This window comes from Zonotrichia leucophrys, chromosome 2, assembly GCF_028769735.1.
Source record: "Zonotrichia leucophrys gambelii isolate GWCS_2022_RI chromosome 2, RI_Zleu_2.0, whole genome shotgun sequence".
NCBI lineage: Eukaryota > Metazoa > Chordata > Aves > Passeriformes > Passerellidae > Zonotrichia > Zonotrichia leucophrys.
In genome coordinates, this window is record NC_088171.1 from 141,906,491 (window position 1) to 141,926,478 (window position 19,988).

The 19,988-nt window shown below is 45.1% G+C and overlaps 1 protein-coding gene across 12 annotated transcripts in view; it reads right to left on the reverse strand.

The window, feature by feature from the left end:
* The window catches only part of MTSS1 (MTSS I-BAR domain containing 1), a 126,043-nt gene extending 111,393 nt beyond the window's left edge, over positions 1 to 14,650 (reverse strand). For 11 of the 12 annotated variants that reach the window (XM_064706675.1, XM_064706677.1, XM_064706668.1 and 8 more), the window contains exon 1: positions 13,983 to 14,650. In XM_064706675.1, the coding sequence (XP_064562745.1) occupies positions 13,983 to 14,054 (72 nt within the window). In that variant the 5' untranslated portion in view covers positions 14,055 to 14,650. The remainder of the gene's footprint in view (positions 1 to 13,982) is intronic. The other variant, XM_064706667.1, reaches the window with a different exon arrangement.
* Between the last annotated feature and the right edge of the window lie 5,338 nt (positions 14,651 to 19,988).

Sequence of the window (19,988 nt, forward strand, 5' to 3'; positions counted from 1 at the left end):
GCATCATTCCTTTCAGCTTTTCCAAAGAACATTTCCACCAGTACATCCCTGCTGAAACTGAAACCCCTTCATTCCCACCTACAGCAAAAGTGCTCAACACCTACCACCACTTCACAAGACCAAAAAACCAGGGATTTATCCCAACTCCAGCAGCTAGGAAGCAAGGAAGGCATGTAAGTGATGCCTGTGGGGACAAACTAAGGAGTTGGCAGGAATCCAATGGTGCTGTAAATCTGCACAGGGCCAGTGCCCAGGGCAGCAACGCCTTCCCAAGACCTCCTCCTGCGCCACCTGGAGCACGGCAGCCCTGCTGGGTCTCACCTCCAGCAAATGTTCTCGCTGTTGTCAAAGCAGTGTCAAGAGAAATGTTAACAGTGATGAAAAACACACATCCTTGATTCAACATGTATTACTTTCTCAATTTAAACACAAAGAAACAGCAGGTGGAATTTGATGTCTTTGTCCGTGACACGCTTTTGCGACATAAAGCCTTGTCTGAAGAATAATAACACACTATTTTTAATGCTGCCTCTCCCAGAGCTTCCTCTGCTCCCCCTGCAATTTCCAATTTCAGCCGGCTGATAAAGAAACTAATTTTTCCCTTTTTAAATGTCAGGGTTACTCAGGCCTGGTGTTATCTGTGAAAGCAGGAGGCCTCCCCCAGGTGCAGCCACACTTAGGGAAGAGCCTGGGTCACAAATTCCCATTTAGCTCCACATGGATTAAACCAGGGATCGATTACAGAGAGAGTTTGTTCAAATAATTTTCTTTTAAATTGATAAAGGATTAATCCAAGGACTATTTCCCCCAAAATAACTTTGTGCCCAATAATATCTTGGTCACTGAAGGCAGAAATTTGACCTGTCCTCCACGGCACGGGTGTTTCCCGCTGCCATCAGACACTCCATGGCACCAAGGCCCCGGGAGCTCCTCAGCAGAGCTCAGCTGCCACCCAGCATGTCACCAGAAAGCTGCAGCATGCCATTATCCTACCCCACTGCTTAATTAGTGGGCTTAGAGGTGATTAGTCACCTGATCCCATAGCCCAGCTCCAGCTAATCTGTGCCAAACACAGGCAGGGCAAACGCGGGAACACCTTTCAGCCTCAGGGCTGAGAAACACCCGGTGCCCCGTGCCTGTCACTGTCACTGCACGGCCGGGCTGCAATCAGGGACATGAAACAGCTTCCCCCAGGGCCAGCGAGTGTGTCTGGAGTGCCAGACACACACCCAGACCTGGGCAGAGCCCTCCAAAGCCACAGCTCCCACACTGCCAGGGGAAAAGGGTGAGCCAACATCATTGACTGAAATCCCATCTGACACCAAGACCCCACGGACATGGGCAGATGTCTCTATATTTGTCCACCTTCCTCACCATTCACATCTATTTTAACTGGCAATAAATTTCATCTTCTCCACTCAGGTCTGGTTTGCTCATGACAATAACTAGTAAGTGGTTTCTGTGCCTCTGTCTCAATCATTGAGCTTTTTCTTATGATTTTCTCCCCTATCCCACTGAGGAAGGAGAGATAAAAAGCAGCTGGCCATGATCAGCCCACCACACCCGGGAAAAGCACAAAATAATCACCAAGACCGGGAAAAGCACAAAATAATCACCAAGATGCAGCTTGGGAAAAAGAATTTAAGCCTTGGGTGGATTTTTTTTTTATTCTGGTGAACCAGCACAACCCCTCTACATAAACACAACTCTACAAAAGATTTATGGATTACAGTTTTTCCCTACCTTTCACACCAGTGATCTCACACCAGGAATGAGAAGAGACACACATGAGAAACTCAATGATTTCTCAAAAAAGGAAGGGTAGACTTGCAGCAAAGGATATTTACTGAAACTGTTATTGATGACATCTAAAGGCAAGAATAGGAGCCCAGATTGCTGTATCTAAGATTACAACTTAAATATCAACAGCGTTGACAGTTTTAAAATGTTCTCTCACTCTTTCTGCCAAGAAGTTATGATTCTTTTTTTCCCATTAGGCAAAAAGATGCTTACTTTATTAATTTATTTCCTTGCACCCCAATTCCCACATATGAGACTCATTCCATCTTCAAAAAACCCTTGACAGTGTTGTTTTAAGTGCCTTCATTTATCAGAAAGGCTTTGCAGCCCTATTACCAGCTCTTGCTGACACATCAAGTACAAAGGCAGCAGGAACAGCTTGGAATTTTGCTCACAGCAACAAGCCATCTAAACTTCTGGGGCAGGGGGAAAGAGCCAGGGAGCTGCTCTTCAGCAAAGCAAATCCTGAAGCTAATTTGGCTGTTTCAGCTAGAGAGGTAACAGAGAGAAGAACCAGGAGAGATCAGGGCCTTGGTTTTATCTCAGTGGTTATCAAAGCAGGAGCTGTAAGCCTTCCAGGAAAGTACTAACAATGACTAACTGCAAGACTTCAATGAAATGGAAAAGAAAACAACTGCACAGGCTACAGGAGTAAGAACTTCCCCACCTCAGTGTTGTTGTTCAGCTGTGATAAACTGAGAAGGGGAGTCCCAAACACACAACAGTGTTACAGAGCTCCACGCCCTAGAAACACATCCAAATGCCATAGATCTGGTTTTGGAACAAAAATTTTAACTTGGCTTGTACATGTGACCTCCTACCCCACCAAAGTAAATCATGCTGGAAATCATGCTGGATTTCTTTTTATATTTTTACCAGATAATAGAATCACAAGGATTATTATGAATGTCTCATTTCTGTGGCATTCACTACACTACCTTCAAGTAGCAAAGAGATTTTACTGTGCTAAACACCACACAAGGTCACAGATGTTACGCATAACAAATGGCAATCAGCAAGTATGCACACAGAGTCTACCACTTTTCCAGAGTCCTTTAACAGACAAAACCAGGAAAGAGTGGAGGGGAAGAGCACAGGAAAACAATAACAGTCTGAAAGAAAAAGGAGGGGGAAAAAATAAATGGAAAAAAAAGAAAAAAAACAGGGAAAAACAATGGTTACAGCCAAGATGTCTCAACGCACTGGAAGACACAACATTTGACAGGCAGTTTCCCTTCTCAGGTAACATTTGGCACTGGAAGTTTTTCCTCTTCTAGAAGAATCAATAGTGAATTGGGTGAAAGGAGCACTTGGCCAGCCATAACTGCAGAAGTCAAAAACTGCTACCAAACACTAACACATCATCCTCTGTACAATCCACTCATTTAAACAAGCCCACAACTCATGGACAGGACTGCCTAGACCCTTAACAAGTCACAAAAGGTCTTGAAAATAAGGGTGAGGTCCTGGAGATTGTTATGACTGCTTGTGGGATGGAGATTGTGTTGAGTGGATGGTCAGAAATTAGGGTTTCTGCTTGCTTGGAAAGAAAGAAGTGATGAGACCCCAGTGGTGTTGGTGACATTACCAGCACAAAGCTGTTGGCTTGAGGCTGTCCTGTGTAGGTATTAGCTTGACTGACTGCCTCCTGATATTTTAATTATCTTCATTTTGATCCAGCTGAAATATTGTGGGTCAGCATCATCTTGCCTGAAGTTCATAATTGCTCTTCTCCATCAAAAAACCCTGCTTGGTGGCTTTGCCTCTTTCTACTCTGAAAAGCATCAACTGCTCCTAAGCTACACCTAAAGTCTCAAATCTTTCTACACACTGAAACAGGAATTTTGCTGGCAAGAGAAACTTAATTATTTATGACATAGAGATGTACACAAAATCTATTCCATTACTCCTTTGATTTTCAAATACACACATTCACAGAACAGCTTAAGTTAGAAGGGACATTTAATGACCATTTAGTCCAAGCCCCCTGCCAGGAGCAGGAATATATTTTACTAGATCAGGTTGTTCTCAGCCCCATCCAGACTGAACATGAACACTTCCGATGATGGAGAATCCACAACTTTTCTGGGTGACCTTCTCCACTGTCTCACCACCTTCACTGTAAATTAAATCAATTTGTGTCCAATCTAAATCTACCCTATCTACTCCCTATTTCTTATATTCAGAACAAGAACTCAGCCAAGTCCCAGTACTGATTTCAAGAGCATCCCTGATGCTGTCCATCATCTCTTTCCCAGTGGTGCAGAACAAGAAACAATCAGCTTGGCTTCAGCAGAGAAGTTTCAGATTGCACAACCCATTCAACTATAAGACCAGGTAACAGGCAACTCTGAAAGGTCAGGCAGCTTCCTTTCACTAGAACTCCTTCAGGAAGGGTAACACATTTGTGTAGAGGTCTTGCAGGAATATTGCCACAAGCCAAGGAAAGGGACCAGCTGAATTCAAGGTCCCATCACTCTTCCTGAGCTGAAGGTATTGCCAGGCATAGGGGAAGTCTGAGCTCCATCAGCAAAAGGGACTCCCAGCTTGTGCTGGGCCAGGAGTGAAAAGGCACCAACAGCAAAGACGTGAACTCCACAGGATCTCACAGCAAGAGCTGAACACCACAGCACTGAACAGAGCAGGCAGGTACAGACTCAGGGTCTGAGAGATTACAGTGCAAGCAGGTGAAAGTAAAAGCACATGAAAGATGCCATTCAAGCAGTAACTACCCTCCAGGAAAGAAAGCAGGAGTAAATCACAGTCTTGTATCCATACATTTACTTTCATTATTTCTGCCTCTTGTTTAGGGAATGGCAGGATTAGAAACTAGTTTCCCTCAGCACGCATAGTATAAACAGGCATGCCAGGCTTTGTTTTTCAAGGACATACATTATCAGAATATTGAAAACTATGCAACAAAACGCTGCTGAAGACATCTCATATGCTATTAAAAAAACCTGTCAACGAGGCACTTCTTCTACGTATCACAGAACCACACATTAAGTAGTTTCAAAACTGTTTAGTTTTTAGTTTAAATAGTACAATTTGAACAATAAAGAAAACAGATAATGACACGAAAAAAATCAAGACTAAAATCCAGTCAGTAAAATCCAGAAAAGGGTATTCACACTACTGGGGTAAAAAACCTGAACAACACCACCACAGATACCCATTTTTTCTACATTCTTAAACCACCTGAAGAACTCTAAAGAATACCTAATTCCCTTAGCAGCAGCATTGAAATGCAGCACTACTTTGCAAGAACACACATTTTTATTAGATCTCACCAGCCATTTAAAGGGGGAGAGGGAACCTAAGTCTGGTACCACTCTGTTGTCAGACCTCAGGAGTCTTTAATTTTTATTATAATAATGCCTGCAGTGTGTTAGCCCATGCTTAAACATCCCCAGTGCAGGATACCAGTTGCTCTATCATTGTGACTCCAATCTAGTAGTAGCACAGCAAGGACCTGTGAAAACTCATCTTGGCTTACAAACCCAACTCATGAGCCTTCTTCTATGTCAATAGGGACCACGTCAAATCTGTACTGTCCACAGTTCAGTTTCATGGTTTATAAGATGAAGAAACTCAGCTCCAAAGCAGCCACTTCATGGTTTAAATCCAAGATTGGGTAATTAGCAAACAAAAGTTAGACTCGTACTGTGAGAAAATACATCATGCATAAACATACAGTCTCTCCTTTTCTAAACATAGGAAGTTATTCAATAGACAAGGGGGTGGTGGGAAACAACTACCCACAGCATCCAGAGACCTTTTATCCCATGCCACATGAAAAAAGCTGGACATTAAGTAGTCTTCCAGAGGAAGCATTTAGTTCCACATTCTTCACTGCAGGTCTGAACAAGTCTGCAAGCCTGAAGAGCAGATTTCTCCTCAGAGACTCATCAATACCGCCTTTCATCCACTCAATCATTAAGTGGCCACTGTACATACTTCAGCAGCTATTTTCTAAACCCACAATATTTCAGCTGGATCAAAATGAAGATAATTAAAATATCAGGAGGCAGTCAGTCAAGTTAATACTTACGCAGGACAGCCTCAAGCCAACAGTGTTGTGCTGGTAATGTCACCAACACCACTGGGGTCTCATCACCTTTTTCTTTCCAAGCAAGCAGAAACCCTAATTTCTGACCATCCACTCAACACAATCTCCATCCCACAAGCAGTCACAACAATCTCCAGGACCCAAACTACTGACAAGCACTTGAGTTGACCAGGAAAGTTCCTACTGGGAAAAAGGCAGCAGCCAGGTACCCACGTTTTTAATGCTTATTGACCTTTGCCTCATGACAGACAGTGAAGGGCAAGTATATGCTTAATGCAGGCTACTTTCTTTCCATTTTACTCATGAGAAGATAAATAATCCCTTTCAAGCTCCAAATTAGACCCTTGGTTTGCTCATGGACAATAAGCATCCATGTGGTTTGTTCATGGACAGTACTGTTAGGAGACATCCCAAATACAGCTTTATTAACAAAAAAATCTAAATTGTGCCTCTATACAGGTGGCTTCAGAGACATTACAAAGCCCACATGTGACTTTTGTAGCAAAAAAAAAAAAAAAATACATCTCATGCTCAAATGAGAAGCATGGTGGCAGTGTATGTGGAAGAAAGAATGAGAACTGAACCTTTCTGTACTATCAACCAAGTGTCTCTAGTTACACACTCATCAGCAGCATTTTACACACCAACACAAGCTCATTTCTGCAAGAATGGCTTGTTAAAGGATGACTGTACTCCAGGTAGCATCCTAGAATTCAAATCAACTACGTATCACTTATGGTTGTTGACCAGAAGAGTGAAAAGTACAGAGCTCACAGAAAACCCCACAAGACACAAATTCCTCATGATCAACCAGCTTATGGTTAAGACGTGCCTGTCAGGCTTCCCCACTAAAAACTGAGAGAGGTCCTGTAGTTTCAGTTCCAGGAGAGGAGTTCAGGACACTTTTGTGGAGAATTTATCAGTCATCTTTAGATGTCATCTCTTCTGCCTGCAAACACCAGGTTATCACAGGGGTGAACAGCAACACTTCTTAATCAGTAAAAACAAAGTAGTGTGTACATGGAGATAGAAACCTATTATACTGGGAGCTTAACCAACATTCCCTCATTAACTCCACGTTGTAGATGCACCCAATTTCTTCTTGTCCTAGGGGGAGGGAGTAGAAGTCACTAAACCTGCAGCCATAGCTTGCCTTTCTGTAAAATGGGAGCCATTCTTTGGAGCCAAGTCACCCAGAAAGCACTTTGAAGATGAAAGCTGCTATGGTCCTAGCCACAAAGCTACCAGACATTTTGTCTCCCATCCTTCCAAACACCTTGGCGTTCGAGCTATCTCAGCCCAGCAGGAAGAAGTCAATCAATGTCCTGAAAGGTCAGCGTAGATCCCAGCAAACAAAGCAGTGCTTGGCACCTTACAGTATCAAGGCTGACATAATTTTCAAATTGAAAATGCACCCTTGAAGAGGAAAAGGCATTTCTATACATGTAGCCTAAAGAGACCACCTTATTCTGAAGGGTAGCCCCTTTATGACACTGACTCAAACTTCTCTGTACTCATCTTTGAACGCTCTGAAGTAGACCAAGAAGCCTTTTTAGATACAGTTCCTATTTTGCTCCCTGCTTATCTTCCAGATCAACGGTCTTTGGGTAGACCATGACCCTTAAAAATGTTCTTCAGAAGATGAAAACACAGACTGCTATGCTACAGAAGATGCAGTTTACAGATACTCAAGCATACTCCATCAACTCTTGCAACTTCTGTCCTTAAAAAAATAGAATCTGCTTCTCAGGTATTTTATAACAAAGATTTGGGTTCAGTTCATGCACACTCAGAACTCAGGTAGGATGCAGCAACCTCCACTGAATATCACCCTCTGTTAGGTATTAACCAGCACTAAGCCCATAATTACATAGACTTCTTGTTCTCCAACATTTGTTCAGTCAATTGTGTTTCATGCAGCACTGCACAACTCCTTCCACACTTAGAACCTCACAAACCTCATTGTGCAGCTCTCGGCATCCTGCCAGGCCCAAAAGGAGTACTCTCAAGAGATATTAAAAATCCTTGTTCTGGGTATGTCACAGGATAAGCCAGCCCAGTACACACTTATGTAGCAAATGTTCAACAGTTGTATAAATTGTTAACACTCACACAAGAGTATTTGGATCAAGAAAGTATGTGTCTCTAAAAAATAAACTACTTGTGACTAAGTATGTTCCCAGCTATGCCCTGTTGCTTGAACCTCAGTGTCTGGGCAGGCAGAGGCTTCTCTTCCTGCACCATCTTTCAGCCTTTGCTGCTTGTCAATCCCTCCCCCTCTGAGATGTTCACAGAAAGATACTGCAGCTGCTTGGAAAAGGCAAGAATTTCAGTATACACAAACCAACTGCCTGAGCAAGCAGGTTGTTGGGAGGCAGAGGGATAAGAAATCAGAGAGCCAGCTATGCCTTGGTGGTAAAACCTTTGAGGAACAAAATAAATGGGAAGAAAAGCTCCAAATTAACTAATTTCAGACTTTTTGTGAAGAGGAAGAAACACCAGTTTGCTAGGTTTGAAAGAGATAGCTGTCCTAAAGACTGCTGTATGAGGGACATGCCAGTGCAACATGGCAGGTGTGCTTCCTCTCCAAGCCTGGACCTACCTGTCTGTTGCACAGAAAATCACAAAATGCTTTGGGTTGGAAGAGCCTTACAGATCATCTGCCCTAACCCCATCCACTAGACCAGGTTGCTTAGGGCTCCATCCAACCTGCCCTTGAACTGATTCAGGGAGGGGCAACCACAGCTTCTCTGGAAAATCTGTTCTCAACACACAATAAAAAAATTCTTGTTTCTAATCTAACCCTGCCCTCTTGACTGAAGCCATTCTCCCTTGTCCTGTCACTACATGCCCTTGTCATGTCCTGTTCCAACTCTCTTGCAGACCCTTTTGGTACTCAAGGTGCAATAAGGGCTCCCTGGTTCACACAGCCCTGCCTCTTAAATCTGACAAAATCCCTTTGGATGGCATTGCTCCCCTCCAGCACGGTGACTGCACCACCCAGCAGGGTGACATCACCAAACCTGCAGAGGGAACACTCAATCCACTGTCAATGTCACCAAGGAAGATGTTAAAATGTGCCAGTCCGAGTGCATGACACATTTGTTTTTCCTTACAGTAGTTATCATCCTTAACAGCTGGATTGAAACTAACCCTTAAAATCATCCAAATGAACATTCCTAATCTCCACAGAGATCTCAAGCTTCAAATAAAGCACAGCTGGGGAAGAGCTGTTGCACTAGGACATGTCACGGTAAAATAAATTTGCCCAGGTTCTCTGGTACATGTGTGCTGTTCCTTGGATTAACATACACACTGAGGACTTGCAGCTGTACCTGCTGTAGTAACTGTCTCAGCAGTTCTATTTGTTCCATCAAATATTTTTTTCCTCAGTTTATATTATTTGTGTGAATATCACAAGGCCACTCCTTGTAAGCAAACAGGGCTACCTAACAAATAACTCTCAATTCTTGATGTGGCCACTCCTGGTCCAACTTCTACAAAAGCAAGTTAAAATGCTGCCTATCACAGATCACCTTCTAAAAGCAGGTTAGAGGCTGCAAAAACATAAATGTTTCTCATGCCCATATGTTCATGTCTCTCTCTTGTGTTTCAACCAAGAGTTTTGCATAGCTGGAAGAAAAGGTGCACCACTGCCTAGTCCAGGAGTCTCAGCACCTCCTCTAGAGTATTATAGTAGAGGTTGCTGATTTATTACTGACTTTATTGTTCTTTCAGCTAAACAAATATAAATAAGGCACACACATGTATAAGAAAAGTTTCTGAATATTTCCAAAAACTCACATGTCTGCTGGGAGCCCTGTTTCAGGACAATACCTGCACATCCCTCACATGCAGGGAGATGAATGAGACTAACTGGTAATACACACCTGACCCATAAAAATTTAGTAAATCCTCTGACTTGGTATAAATGAAGTCACAGACAACCTGTGCTCATCCAACTGCTCATTACTCATCTTCCTCCCATGCCTACCCTACAAGAGTCAGGTGCTGTACATGCACAGAAAGCCCCTGCCCTGTCAAAACACATGCTGGCACAAGAGGCAAGACAAATAAAGAGAATGCTAAAAGCCAAAGAAATACCATAAAGCAAGTGATGAACTACAAACACAGCCAATTTCAATGTTTTCAGAGGTGGTGGGGTTTTTTTCTTCAGGATAGCAGAGAACAATATGATTAAAAGGAATGTAAAATCAACTCAGAAGGAAAAGAAGCATTAAAGATCTGCTCTGCATGAGAAGACAAGTTCTTTTGAAACCCATCTGCAACAGGCACTCCCAAAAATTAACTGCAATGATCTGCTTTGCACTAAAAGAGATATTGAAATTAACAGCACATTGCAGCATCTCATTTCTCAATTGCAAGAAATGAGTTACAAACCATTCAGATCAAATACTCCCTTCCCATAGGGAGCTACAGAAAATTCGCCGCATTCAAAAACAAGTCACACAGCGTCTGCACGTAGCACACAGGACTCCTCCTCTGAGGGGACATTTCATTTTTGTTTTTATAAACTTTAATTGCTTTCAAGAAGATCTTGCATAAGAGTGTAAGTAATTGTAAGTGCCACATGCTCAGTGATGTATTGTAGGAAACATCAGGGCTGTGACAATGGACCAAAATAAGGATGGGATGGGCACACACACTCCCACCTTTATGATCCTTTAATCATGTCCTGAAATCTCAAAGCACAGAAATCCAATTCTAGAGCACAACGGCCAAGTTCAGTTCCCACTGTGGACTTTACACAAACAACCCTGTCATCATGTACACCACCATATTACTCAACAAATCTGACCCTTGTTTGGCATGGAAAAAATGGACTTCCCTTGTCAAGGGACTGAAGTTCCTGATGTTCTGTTCAGCCTGGAGGAGACTGAGGGGTGACCTCATTGCAGCCCACAGCTTCCTCACCAGGGGAAGTGGAGGGGCATCTCTGCAGGACCCAAGGAACAGCATGAAGCTGTGCCAGGGGAGGTTTAGGATGGAGGTCAGGAAAAGTTTCTTCACCTAGGGGGTGTTTGGGACAGGCTCCCCAGGGAAGTGGTCACAGCACCAAGCCTGACAGATTTTAAGAAGCATTTGGACAAAGCACGCTGGCACACAGTGGGGTTGTTGGGGTGTCCTGTGCAGTGATAAGAGTTGGATTCAATGATCCTTGTGAGTCCCTTCCAACTCAAAATAGTCTGTGACTCTGTGATGTACAATAATGTGCAGTACAATGGGGTGTTTATTAACTGTTCTTACATTTACTCAGTAACATCATTTCTTTAAATCACTTAGCTTTATACTGAAGTTTTTTGGAGCAGGTTTTGTTGAGTATTAGACACAAAAATATTTTTGACAGAGGGTGGAGAGAAATTTGGTGTTTATGAAGAAAACATTAAATGCCTCAGAGACCTCAGCCAGCAAGACACAATCTTGCTGTCAAAAAATGTGATGTGTTAGCCACACTGACATATATTGCCCATATGAAGTTTCAAATCTAACAGAGTACATGGAGACAAATGGAAACAATCACATTGCTCAGAATTGTAATTCCAGTTCCTGTAACCTTGTCAGAACCAGGCAGAGCTCAAAATCAACAAGAGGTACACCTGAGCCAGTTCTGTGTTGCTGTGAACAAAGAGAAAAATCAGTCTGCATGTACTATATCTTCATCACCTCAGCTGCAGCACCCATCTGCATCCACTGGCAACACTTCAGAGTAATTGAGCTGTTGATTAACCCTACCATCTTTATAACAAAGTTTAAGGTAGAGCAATACATATGATAAAAGAACCTGTGAAGCATTTGGTTAAAAAAAGGCGGATGCTGCATCAAATCCCTCAGCACTGCAGGGCATGTGGGGCCTTGATCACAGCCTGCCATGAGAAACAGGCACGGAGGGAGCACTCGGGGATGCGTGGGCAGACCCCTACGCAACATCTCCGAGATCCTGCCAGCAGCCTGCCCACACAGATCTGACTACGTGAAACAGCACTTAAAATGCTAATTTTCACTTTACTACTAAAGGCATGATTAGTTGAAAGGTTCTGGTTAACTACCAAAAAAATAGCTACTTTTCCTTAGAAATTGTTGTGCTCCTTTGTGCACAATTCACAAAGAATCCCAGTGCATCTCAGTAGTACAGCATCAGCCGCATCAAATCCAACTACAGGTAAAAATTCTTTGTTCTACTCATGCAAAATAATGAGCAGATTTTTTTAACCATAACAACCACCATGCTGCTAAAGATCTGCAGCTATTCCTTCCAAACCTCCCCCTTCAGTAATTGCCACTTCACAAAACAGGTTCCACTACTATGGAGCATTAAGAAAAAAATATTCACACCTGTGCCCATCTCCATACACTCATGTCAACATGTTTTCTGATGAGCAGCATTCCCATGCAAGTAGCAATGTGCCGAAGAAAAAAAATGAATCCACACAGAGGCCCACTGGCTTAAGAGCAAGAAAAACCAAATGCATCACTTATGAAAAGAAGGAAAGAATAAACATACTCTGTGTCCCTCTGTGATGAAACCCAAAACCACACTTGATCTGGAACATACCATCTCCTGCCTGTTCCCTGCACTGACCACTAAAATGATTCCATTATTCGTGATCATTTCCTGCTTTTGGGGGGGATTTCTTTTATTTTAAAGTGCAGTCATTATTAAAAATCCAAGGAGGCTGAGAGCTTGAGGACCACCACTGCCAGGTCTGCAGCACTGTCTTGACAGATATACACAGACTGCCCCCTCCTCTCTGCAACCTGCCTGCTCTTGACAAGCCACGCTTTTAATTAAATGTCTCCTAAGATCTGTTGAGAGGAACGTGCATATGAACGTTTGCCAAAAAATAACTTCTAGTCCAAACAGCTTCTCCACCCTCCCCAAGAAACACACTAGAAGCCATTCACATCTGTCAGGCTCCCTCTTAAAGCAGATCCTGTCCTCCAATACTACCTGGCAGCTCTTTCTCCCGCGGCCCCGCATGAATTAGAACACCCAGAGAAATCCCATGCCCTGCCTGGGAAAAGCACAGCGTGCACGGTCACCGCCTTTAAATTACGGCAGTCCCCATTATCTGACACGTCCCTCAACATCTCCCGACAACTGCATCCTTCCCAGTCGGCCCTGGCAGGCAGACAAGCTGCCCTTGTCCAGGGGAACACTGCAGTATTCTGCAGTACGGCCGTGTGTCGGAGCCTGGGCGCCTCCAGCCCCGGCTTTGGGGGAGACATGACGGGCAGAACACAGCAACGCTGTTACGCTATTTACTTCCACGAGAGAAGGGTGGGAGGCACCCGCTCACCCAAAGAAAACCCTGCAGGAGTGCCCTTGGCTGCCAAGGATAGAGTGGGAGCGCCGCTCTCAAAGGGACTCTTTGGCAGAGACGGGATCAGCACACTCGGGTTCTGGTGGCTGGTGGAGAGACCCCCGCGCTTGAAACCTTTGCATCCATTCACAGAAAGAAGGAAATGCCACCTCCACGAGCATATACAGCGTGAAAATAATACCACACCGAGCCGCAATTTTAATCCAGGCACACATCAACTTGTGAGCATCTCCAGGCAGAGATTTTTTTCCATCGCGCCCATCAGCTTGGCACCGAAATGCTCACACTGCCCTTCCGAGCCCCACCCCACGGCTGACATGCTCCGTGCCCGGCTCCTCCGCACCACGCTCCCGCCCCGCGGCATTCATTCTGCTACCGATCTGATAGCCCACACCAGGCGAGAAAAAAAGGAGAATAAAAATATTTGTAAAATAAAGAGGCAATTCGCTGACCCTGGTGCAAGGTAACAGCTTGCATGTTTGAGCAGGACGAATAGAGAAAAGAAGGAAGGAGGAGGGAGGGAGAGGCAGTAACCTGCAACCAACTCGCAAGCCCCAAACCCTGGGTGTGAAGCCAGGAGCCCTGTGCCAGGCCGGTCCCGCCGGCGGGGACGCGGACCCAGCCCCGGGCAGCGTCGCCCCAGCGCCGCGGGGAGGTCGCGCCGCCTCCAGCCCCCGATGCGGCTGCACCGCCCGGGGCGAAGTTTCGCCGGGCCAGGTGGGAAGACGCTTCCCCTCCCTTGTGCTCCCCCACACACCTCAGCCTCTTACCTTCATGTCGCTTATGATGGTCTGGAAGAGCCCTCCGAGCGCACTACATTCCTTCTCTATCACAGCCTCCATTTTCCTGGCTGGAGCTCACAGGAGGAGCAGGATTTCACCGCTACCGCTGCAACTGCACTGCTCAGCTGGAGGAAAATCAGACACCCCGGGCTCCCACCTCACCCCCCCCCCAAAAAAAAAAAAAGAAAAAAAGGAGGGGGAGAAGGGGCAAACAAGCTGATGTAGGCAACGAAAGGGGAAAAAAAATACACCCCAACACACCTGAACCTCTGTCTGCCTGCACCTCTACAAGGGGATAAAATCCAGCGCTACTGGCGCCTCTCTCCTACACGCACCTCCCCGGCACCCGGGCACTCAGCACCGAGCGGGCGCTACGAGCCCGTGCGGGAGCAGCCACAGGCCCCATCTCTTCGCATCGCGGCCCCGGCCCCCCGTGCCTCCCGGCACGGCAGCGCTCAGGGCAGCGGGCGCCCGCGGCGCTGGGCGAAGTGCACCCCGAAAAAACAAGGGGGGAAAAAGATCGGTGTCTATTAAAAGGGATCGAGCGTCAAGCCGGTCCTCGTGGAGTAGCCTGGAGGGGGTCTCTGGCAACCCCAGCGAACCAGACTACAGCCAAAGCACCCAACCCGCTGCCTGCCCTCTCCGGGAACAGCCGCTCCGCCCGCCCGTGCCGCTCCCGCGGCGGCAGCGCCCGCCCCCGCCCGGCCCCGCGCCCAGCGCCCCGCCCGCCCCGCCGCGTCACCAGCGCGGCCGCCCATTGGCCCCGCGCGGCCGGTGGGCTGGGGGCTGCGGGTTCGCGCCCCGCTACCGACGGGGCCGCCCCGAGGACTCCGCTGGACCCCGTCCGGTTCCCGTGCTTCCGTGCAGAAACTGACTTGCATGTTTAGCATTCAGCGAAGAAACTGCTTTGTTCTGGTGACATTCGCCGAAATGGCCCAAATTCGGCTGTTTCTGGTGACAAGCGTCTGCCTGAGCCCCCCGATACAGCGCTAAGAGGCCTCGCAAAGCTGCAGCCTGGGGAGTGCAGCCGGCGGCAGCTGTGAGGCTGCTCATTCATACTCTCCCACAAATGCCAGACGATAGGCAAGACTGTGAGAGTGGGTTGTGTAAAACGTGGGGGTTTGAAGTAATTCAAGTAATTCAGTTTGCACATTAACTCTGCCAGATTTTACAAAACATTGTGGTCAAAATCCCCTGTTTCCGCACGCAGACAGGCGGTGGCTCACACCGTGCACGAGTGTGACACTGGCACATGGCGCTCACACCGAGGGTCCGGGACCCTCCTGTGGTGTGAATGGAGCATTGCCCGCATGGTTTGAGGGACAGAGCTCCACAGGTCCTGCTGCTGCTCCTCACAGGGAAATCACACACCGAGGGAACAGCACGGGCTGTGCTGTACGTGTTTTAGCACAAAACTGCTGTAGAACCAGGAACATGGATGTGCACAGGAATAAGCCTTAGACCTTGAAGGAGGTTCAAGAGTCTTTCCCTTCATACGCACAGTGGTGCATAAACAACCATGGCTGAGATGGAAATTTAGGAATTCAAGTTTTTAATATTTATCTTACAAACTCTGCCCAGGAAAAGCCAGTTTCTGTGCCAGTGCATTTTGCTTCATTTCAGGCAGTATCTAGGCAGGTGCACGCGAGGGATCATCCTCTGTGTTACTGGTCTCTGAGGGAAAATGCTGGGCAGGTGCCCTGTCTCCAGCAGGGCCATGGCAGCACAGGCTGCCACAGCAATTTCCCTCTGCTTTGACCTGCATGGGTCCGAGCAGGCGATTCATTTGGAGCTCTGCATGACCCTCACTCCCAGAGAGCCCGGCAATGTCCCCAGCACTCGTGATAATGACACTGCTCATCTCCAGGTGCTGTCACACAACCAGTGTGGCGGCGTTCCTGTGGGACACGCTCACAGCCAGCAATCCAGCAGGGAAAGTTGGTGGCCTACTTTGCTTTCTTCAGCCACCCCATTTCTGGGATGATCCTTGTTTTAGTGCAAACACTGCCTTGGCTAACCTCATTTCTGGAGAGGTTTCAGAGTGCAATGATGCACATGGCAGAGGAGGGTGAAAAATCTCCGTCTGCAAGTAAAGCTGTTGTTTAGGGACTGCATTGAGACTTCAGTAAATAAATCAGGACTGCCTGCTCTGTGGCATGCAACAAGTCTTCATACAGTGATGAAAGAATACACAGGTATAAACAGAAAACTTAATCATTTTAAGTCTAAATCAGTTATAACAAGTAAGTTAGGCATACAATGTAAGATAATGGGTTTTACCTTGCAAATAATGAAGTGCAGCTCATGATGAGTAACTTTTTAAACCACTGTAACTTGAGTGTACCCAGTCACAACCTAGAGAGACCTAATCAAAGCTGTTCAGGTGGAATATTTTTTCTGTCAGAAGGTTCTAGGGCATGAAAAATGGAGGCATGATGATTTCAACAAACTTTTATGTTCATAGGACAAAAAATGCCAACAGGAAGGGGTTTGTCCTTTCCAGCATTTTCCTTTTCAATTCTATTTTGTTACATTTTCTTTGTATTTATCACTTAAACACAGATTGTGTTAATTTTATATTTAAAATTTTTGTTTGTAGCCTAACATAGCTAAAAATAGAGAAAGAGCATATAGCCTGAAGGCATCAAAATAGAGTCTTGATAACTGAATATTTTTTTCTTTTACATTGAAGAACATTTCAGGCTTAATTTTATCCTGCCTTTTACTGATTCTAAGGATAGAATTTTCTGTGGGGTGACAATTCAGCTTCAACCAGCTGTAGAGTGAGAGTGAACATTTTTCTTCAAAGACCTGAGTCCAAATGGTTGTTTAAAGTGCGAGTAAGGAGTAGTTTGGTGATGTTGAGTAATGTCGGGTTACCATCTGTCACATTATTTCTGGGCTCTGCTTGATTGATTCGTAGCAAATCACTTCCTGCAAGCATTATTTGCAAAACTTTATTATGGGCAAAGGCTATTTCTGTGTTTGTGAGCCATCGTTACCGGGGAGCATTTCATTACCAAGTGATGACATTCTGTAAAATATCCTGTGCGTGGACAAATGCCAGCAGCACGTCTTGACAATGGGTCAGCTGAGTGCATCTTGCTCAGCAGCCCCCAACAGATGTCAGCCCTAAATTTGTCAGTGGTGCAACAGTAGCCCATGTTCTGACATCCTTCAACACGTTGGGTGCTCTGCTGACAAAATTCTACTGAAACCCCAAGAAGACTGATGGTTAGGAAAGAATTTCTCCAGGCATAAGTGGGCAGGTTGAGCAATGACTTGGTCACTTTGCCTGGCCTGGATGGTTCCTGCTGCTTCTTCCATCCTGAGCACCAAGGCACAAAGTACAGCTGGAGCAAAGCTGGACACAATTCATGAGGGTCAGGAGTCCACAGTGTGTTCCCAGGTGTTCCAGCAGACTTGCCTTATGACCAGAATGTATCCATTCACATTCCTGTTCCTTGCTTTCTCCTTCTGTAAAATGAAAATCCCGAATTTAAAAAGCATTCCTGCTGTTTATGCACCAAGCACAAGTGTGAAATGTCATTGCAATCAGAACAAATACATGCTCTGTCAATGTGCCATAAAAGGTTTAACTGTGGTACCTATTTAGGTCCTGATCTTATGAGGATTTAAACCCACTTATGAATGAGAGTAGCCCTGTGGAAGACTAGATTACACATGCACTTAAGTGTTATCAGATTGAAGTCTTAGAACAATAATCACAAAAGGTACTTAATCACCTTTAAATTACAGTGTTCCTAATTTAGCTAATGTTATTCCCCAAGGAAAAATTGCCTCATCTAGCTTACAATCAAGAAAGAATCAAGGGCTGTTCCTTCAAGTGGTTGACAGTTCAAAAAGAGATATGGTTTTAAAAGAATAGGTTGCTAAAGGCTGAACTATTTAATTGAATTATCTCTTTAAGAAATTGATGCAAATTAATATTATAATACTTCATTATATTGCCTCAGAATCTTTCATCCTTGAGCCTTCATGAAATATATTGATAAACTTGAGAAGGAAATGAATACTTTCTTTTATTTTCTGAAACCAGTGTATTCTGTCCCTATTTGAGGCTTTCTAATAATGATTTATATTTTGAAGGATGATGGTGTTTTCCTATTTATAGATTAAGAAAAAAGAGCCCAAGAGCTTCCAAGAAATGGAGTCTCTCCCATTCCTCCAGTCCTCACGGTGCTCACAGGGTGTGATCCTGCTCTGTCCATGGAAGCAGATGAAATAACTTTGCAGTGCCCTGTTGGACAGAGAGGTAGGATAGCTGGAAACACAGCCAGAAGGATGACAAAAGGATTTGGTGAAAAATTGAGCAAGCCAAACAGAATCCATTTCACACAGCTCTCCCAGCATTATAAATAATATGTCGTTCACTGGCCATACATAGAGTGAGGGAATTCCCTTTTTTTCAGGAGTGTGTGTTTACAGTCTGCAGTTTCAGAACAGGAGGAATAACAATGCTGTGGTTCCCCAGCCTTATCCGGGTTTTTCTTATGTCATGCATTGTTTTCAAATTACCAAGCAGCATTGCTGTAGTGGGGATACCTCTGCAATTGTTTCTGCTTGCTGTGTGCTGGCAAAATAGCAGCTGTTATTGCTTTACCAGATTGATTTCCATAGAACAGCTCCATCTAAAGCCTACCTACAGGCAACAACTCTGCAGCAAAATATCAATGCGGTCTCATTTTCAGCTTTTCTCAGAAGGGAAAAAAAAAGCCTTTTCAGCAAAGTTCAACATGGGATGCCATTTATTCAGGGCACATAGAGGACAAGATGCTTATTTTTAAGGGACTAAATTTCTCTTCCATTTCCCCCTCACCAACAAGTAGAGGAAAAAGTCCTGCTCCCAGGTATCACTGGGCAAGGCACAAAATCTGAAAATGGGGGTTTGTGTACTATATCAAGGGCTTTAGAGAGAGGCTACATTTTGCAGTGGTGGAAGGGGGGATGTCTTTGCTCTCATGTGCCATCTGAGGCTGGCAGATTCAGTAAAGGAGCTCAGGTCTGTTACATCCTTCCAAGCAATGTTCCCATCATTGCTTTTAAATCTCCCCCATGATCAACCTCAGTAAAAGGCCAGGGGAGTCCTGTGGCCAAGGTGATGTGGGTGCTTTGATCCTGTGCAAGTCTGCAGCAGCACAGACAGTGTATTGCCACAGTCACCTCCCATCCTTGGGAGCATTTCCACTGGCAGAGCTCCGATCCATGGGAGCATTTCCACTGTCACCTCCCATCCATGGGAGCATTTCCACTGGCAGCTCCCATCCATGGCTTCCTTCCTGCCCCATCCATGCCACCAGCACCAGCTCAGGCACCCATGGGAGCTGATTTGGCAGAAAACTCAGCCTACAAGGAAAGATCATTTTGGCCCAGAGGAGGACCCTGCCTCTTGGTGTTTCACAAAGAAGGGGCAGCTTGTATAACCCTTCCCATGCTCATTCCCCACTGGATGCCTTCTTGTTTCTCATCTGCAGCCAACACAGGTTTAGGAACTGTTGATCTGAACCTTGTTCAAACTGGCTTCATCGCCTATATCAGGTTCTGGTGAAGACACACTCACTCCACAAAACCAGGCCTCCCTTTTACATTTTAAAGCTGTTCAGCTGATGCATCTTGAAGTCATGCCCTAAATTAACTTGGATACAATTTCCTGAGTGCACCTGTGTAGTCAAGCAGTAAGTTAAAAAAAAAAATCAGGTTATACTTGCAGTTACACACATGCTTAAATGCTCTGAAGAAATAAAGCCTATAGTAGGTGTCACTTTTGCAAATCTCTCACATCCTCATCCCCAGAGCAACATCAACTTTGACTTCAGGATAATCACACATATGTATCAAAGTTGCCTGTTGGACTCTCTCACCAGCACATATATTAGTCCAAGCCTTTGTTGGCCATTTCTCCTTTCAGGTAGTATATAAATGAATCTGAGGTCTTCTGTGCTTCCTATCAAGCAATAATTTTTAGTAAATCAC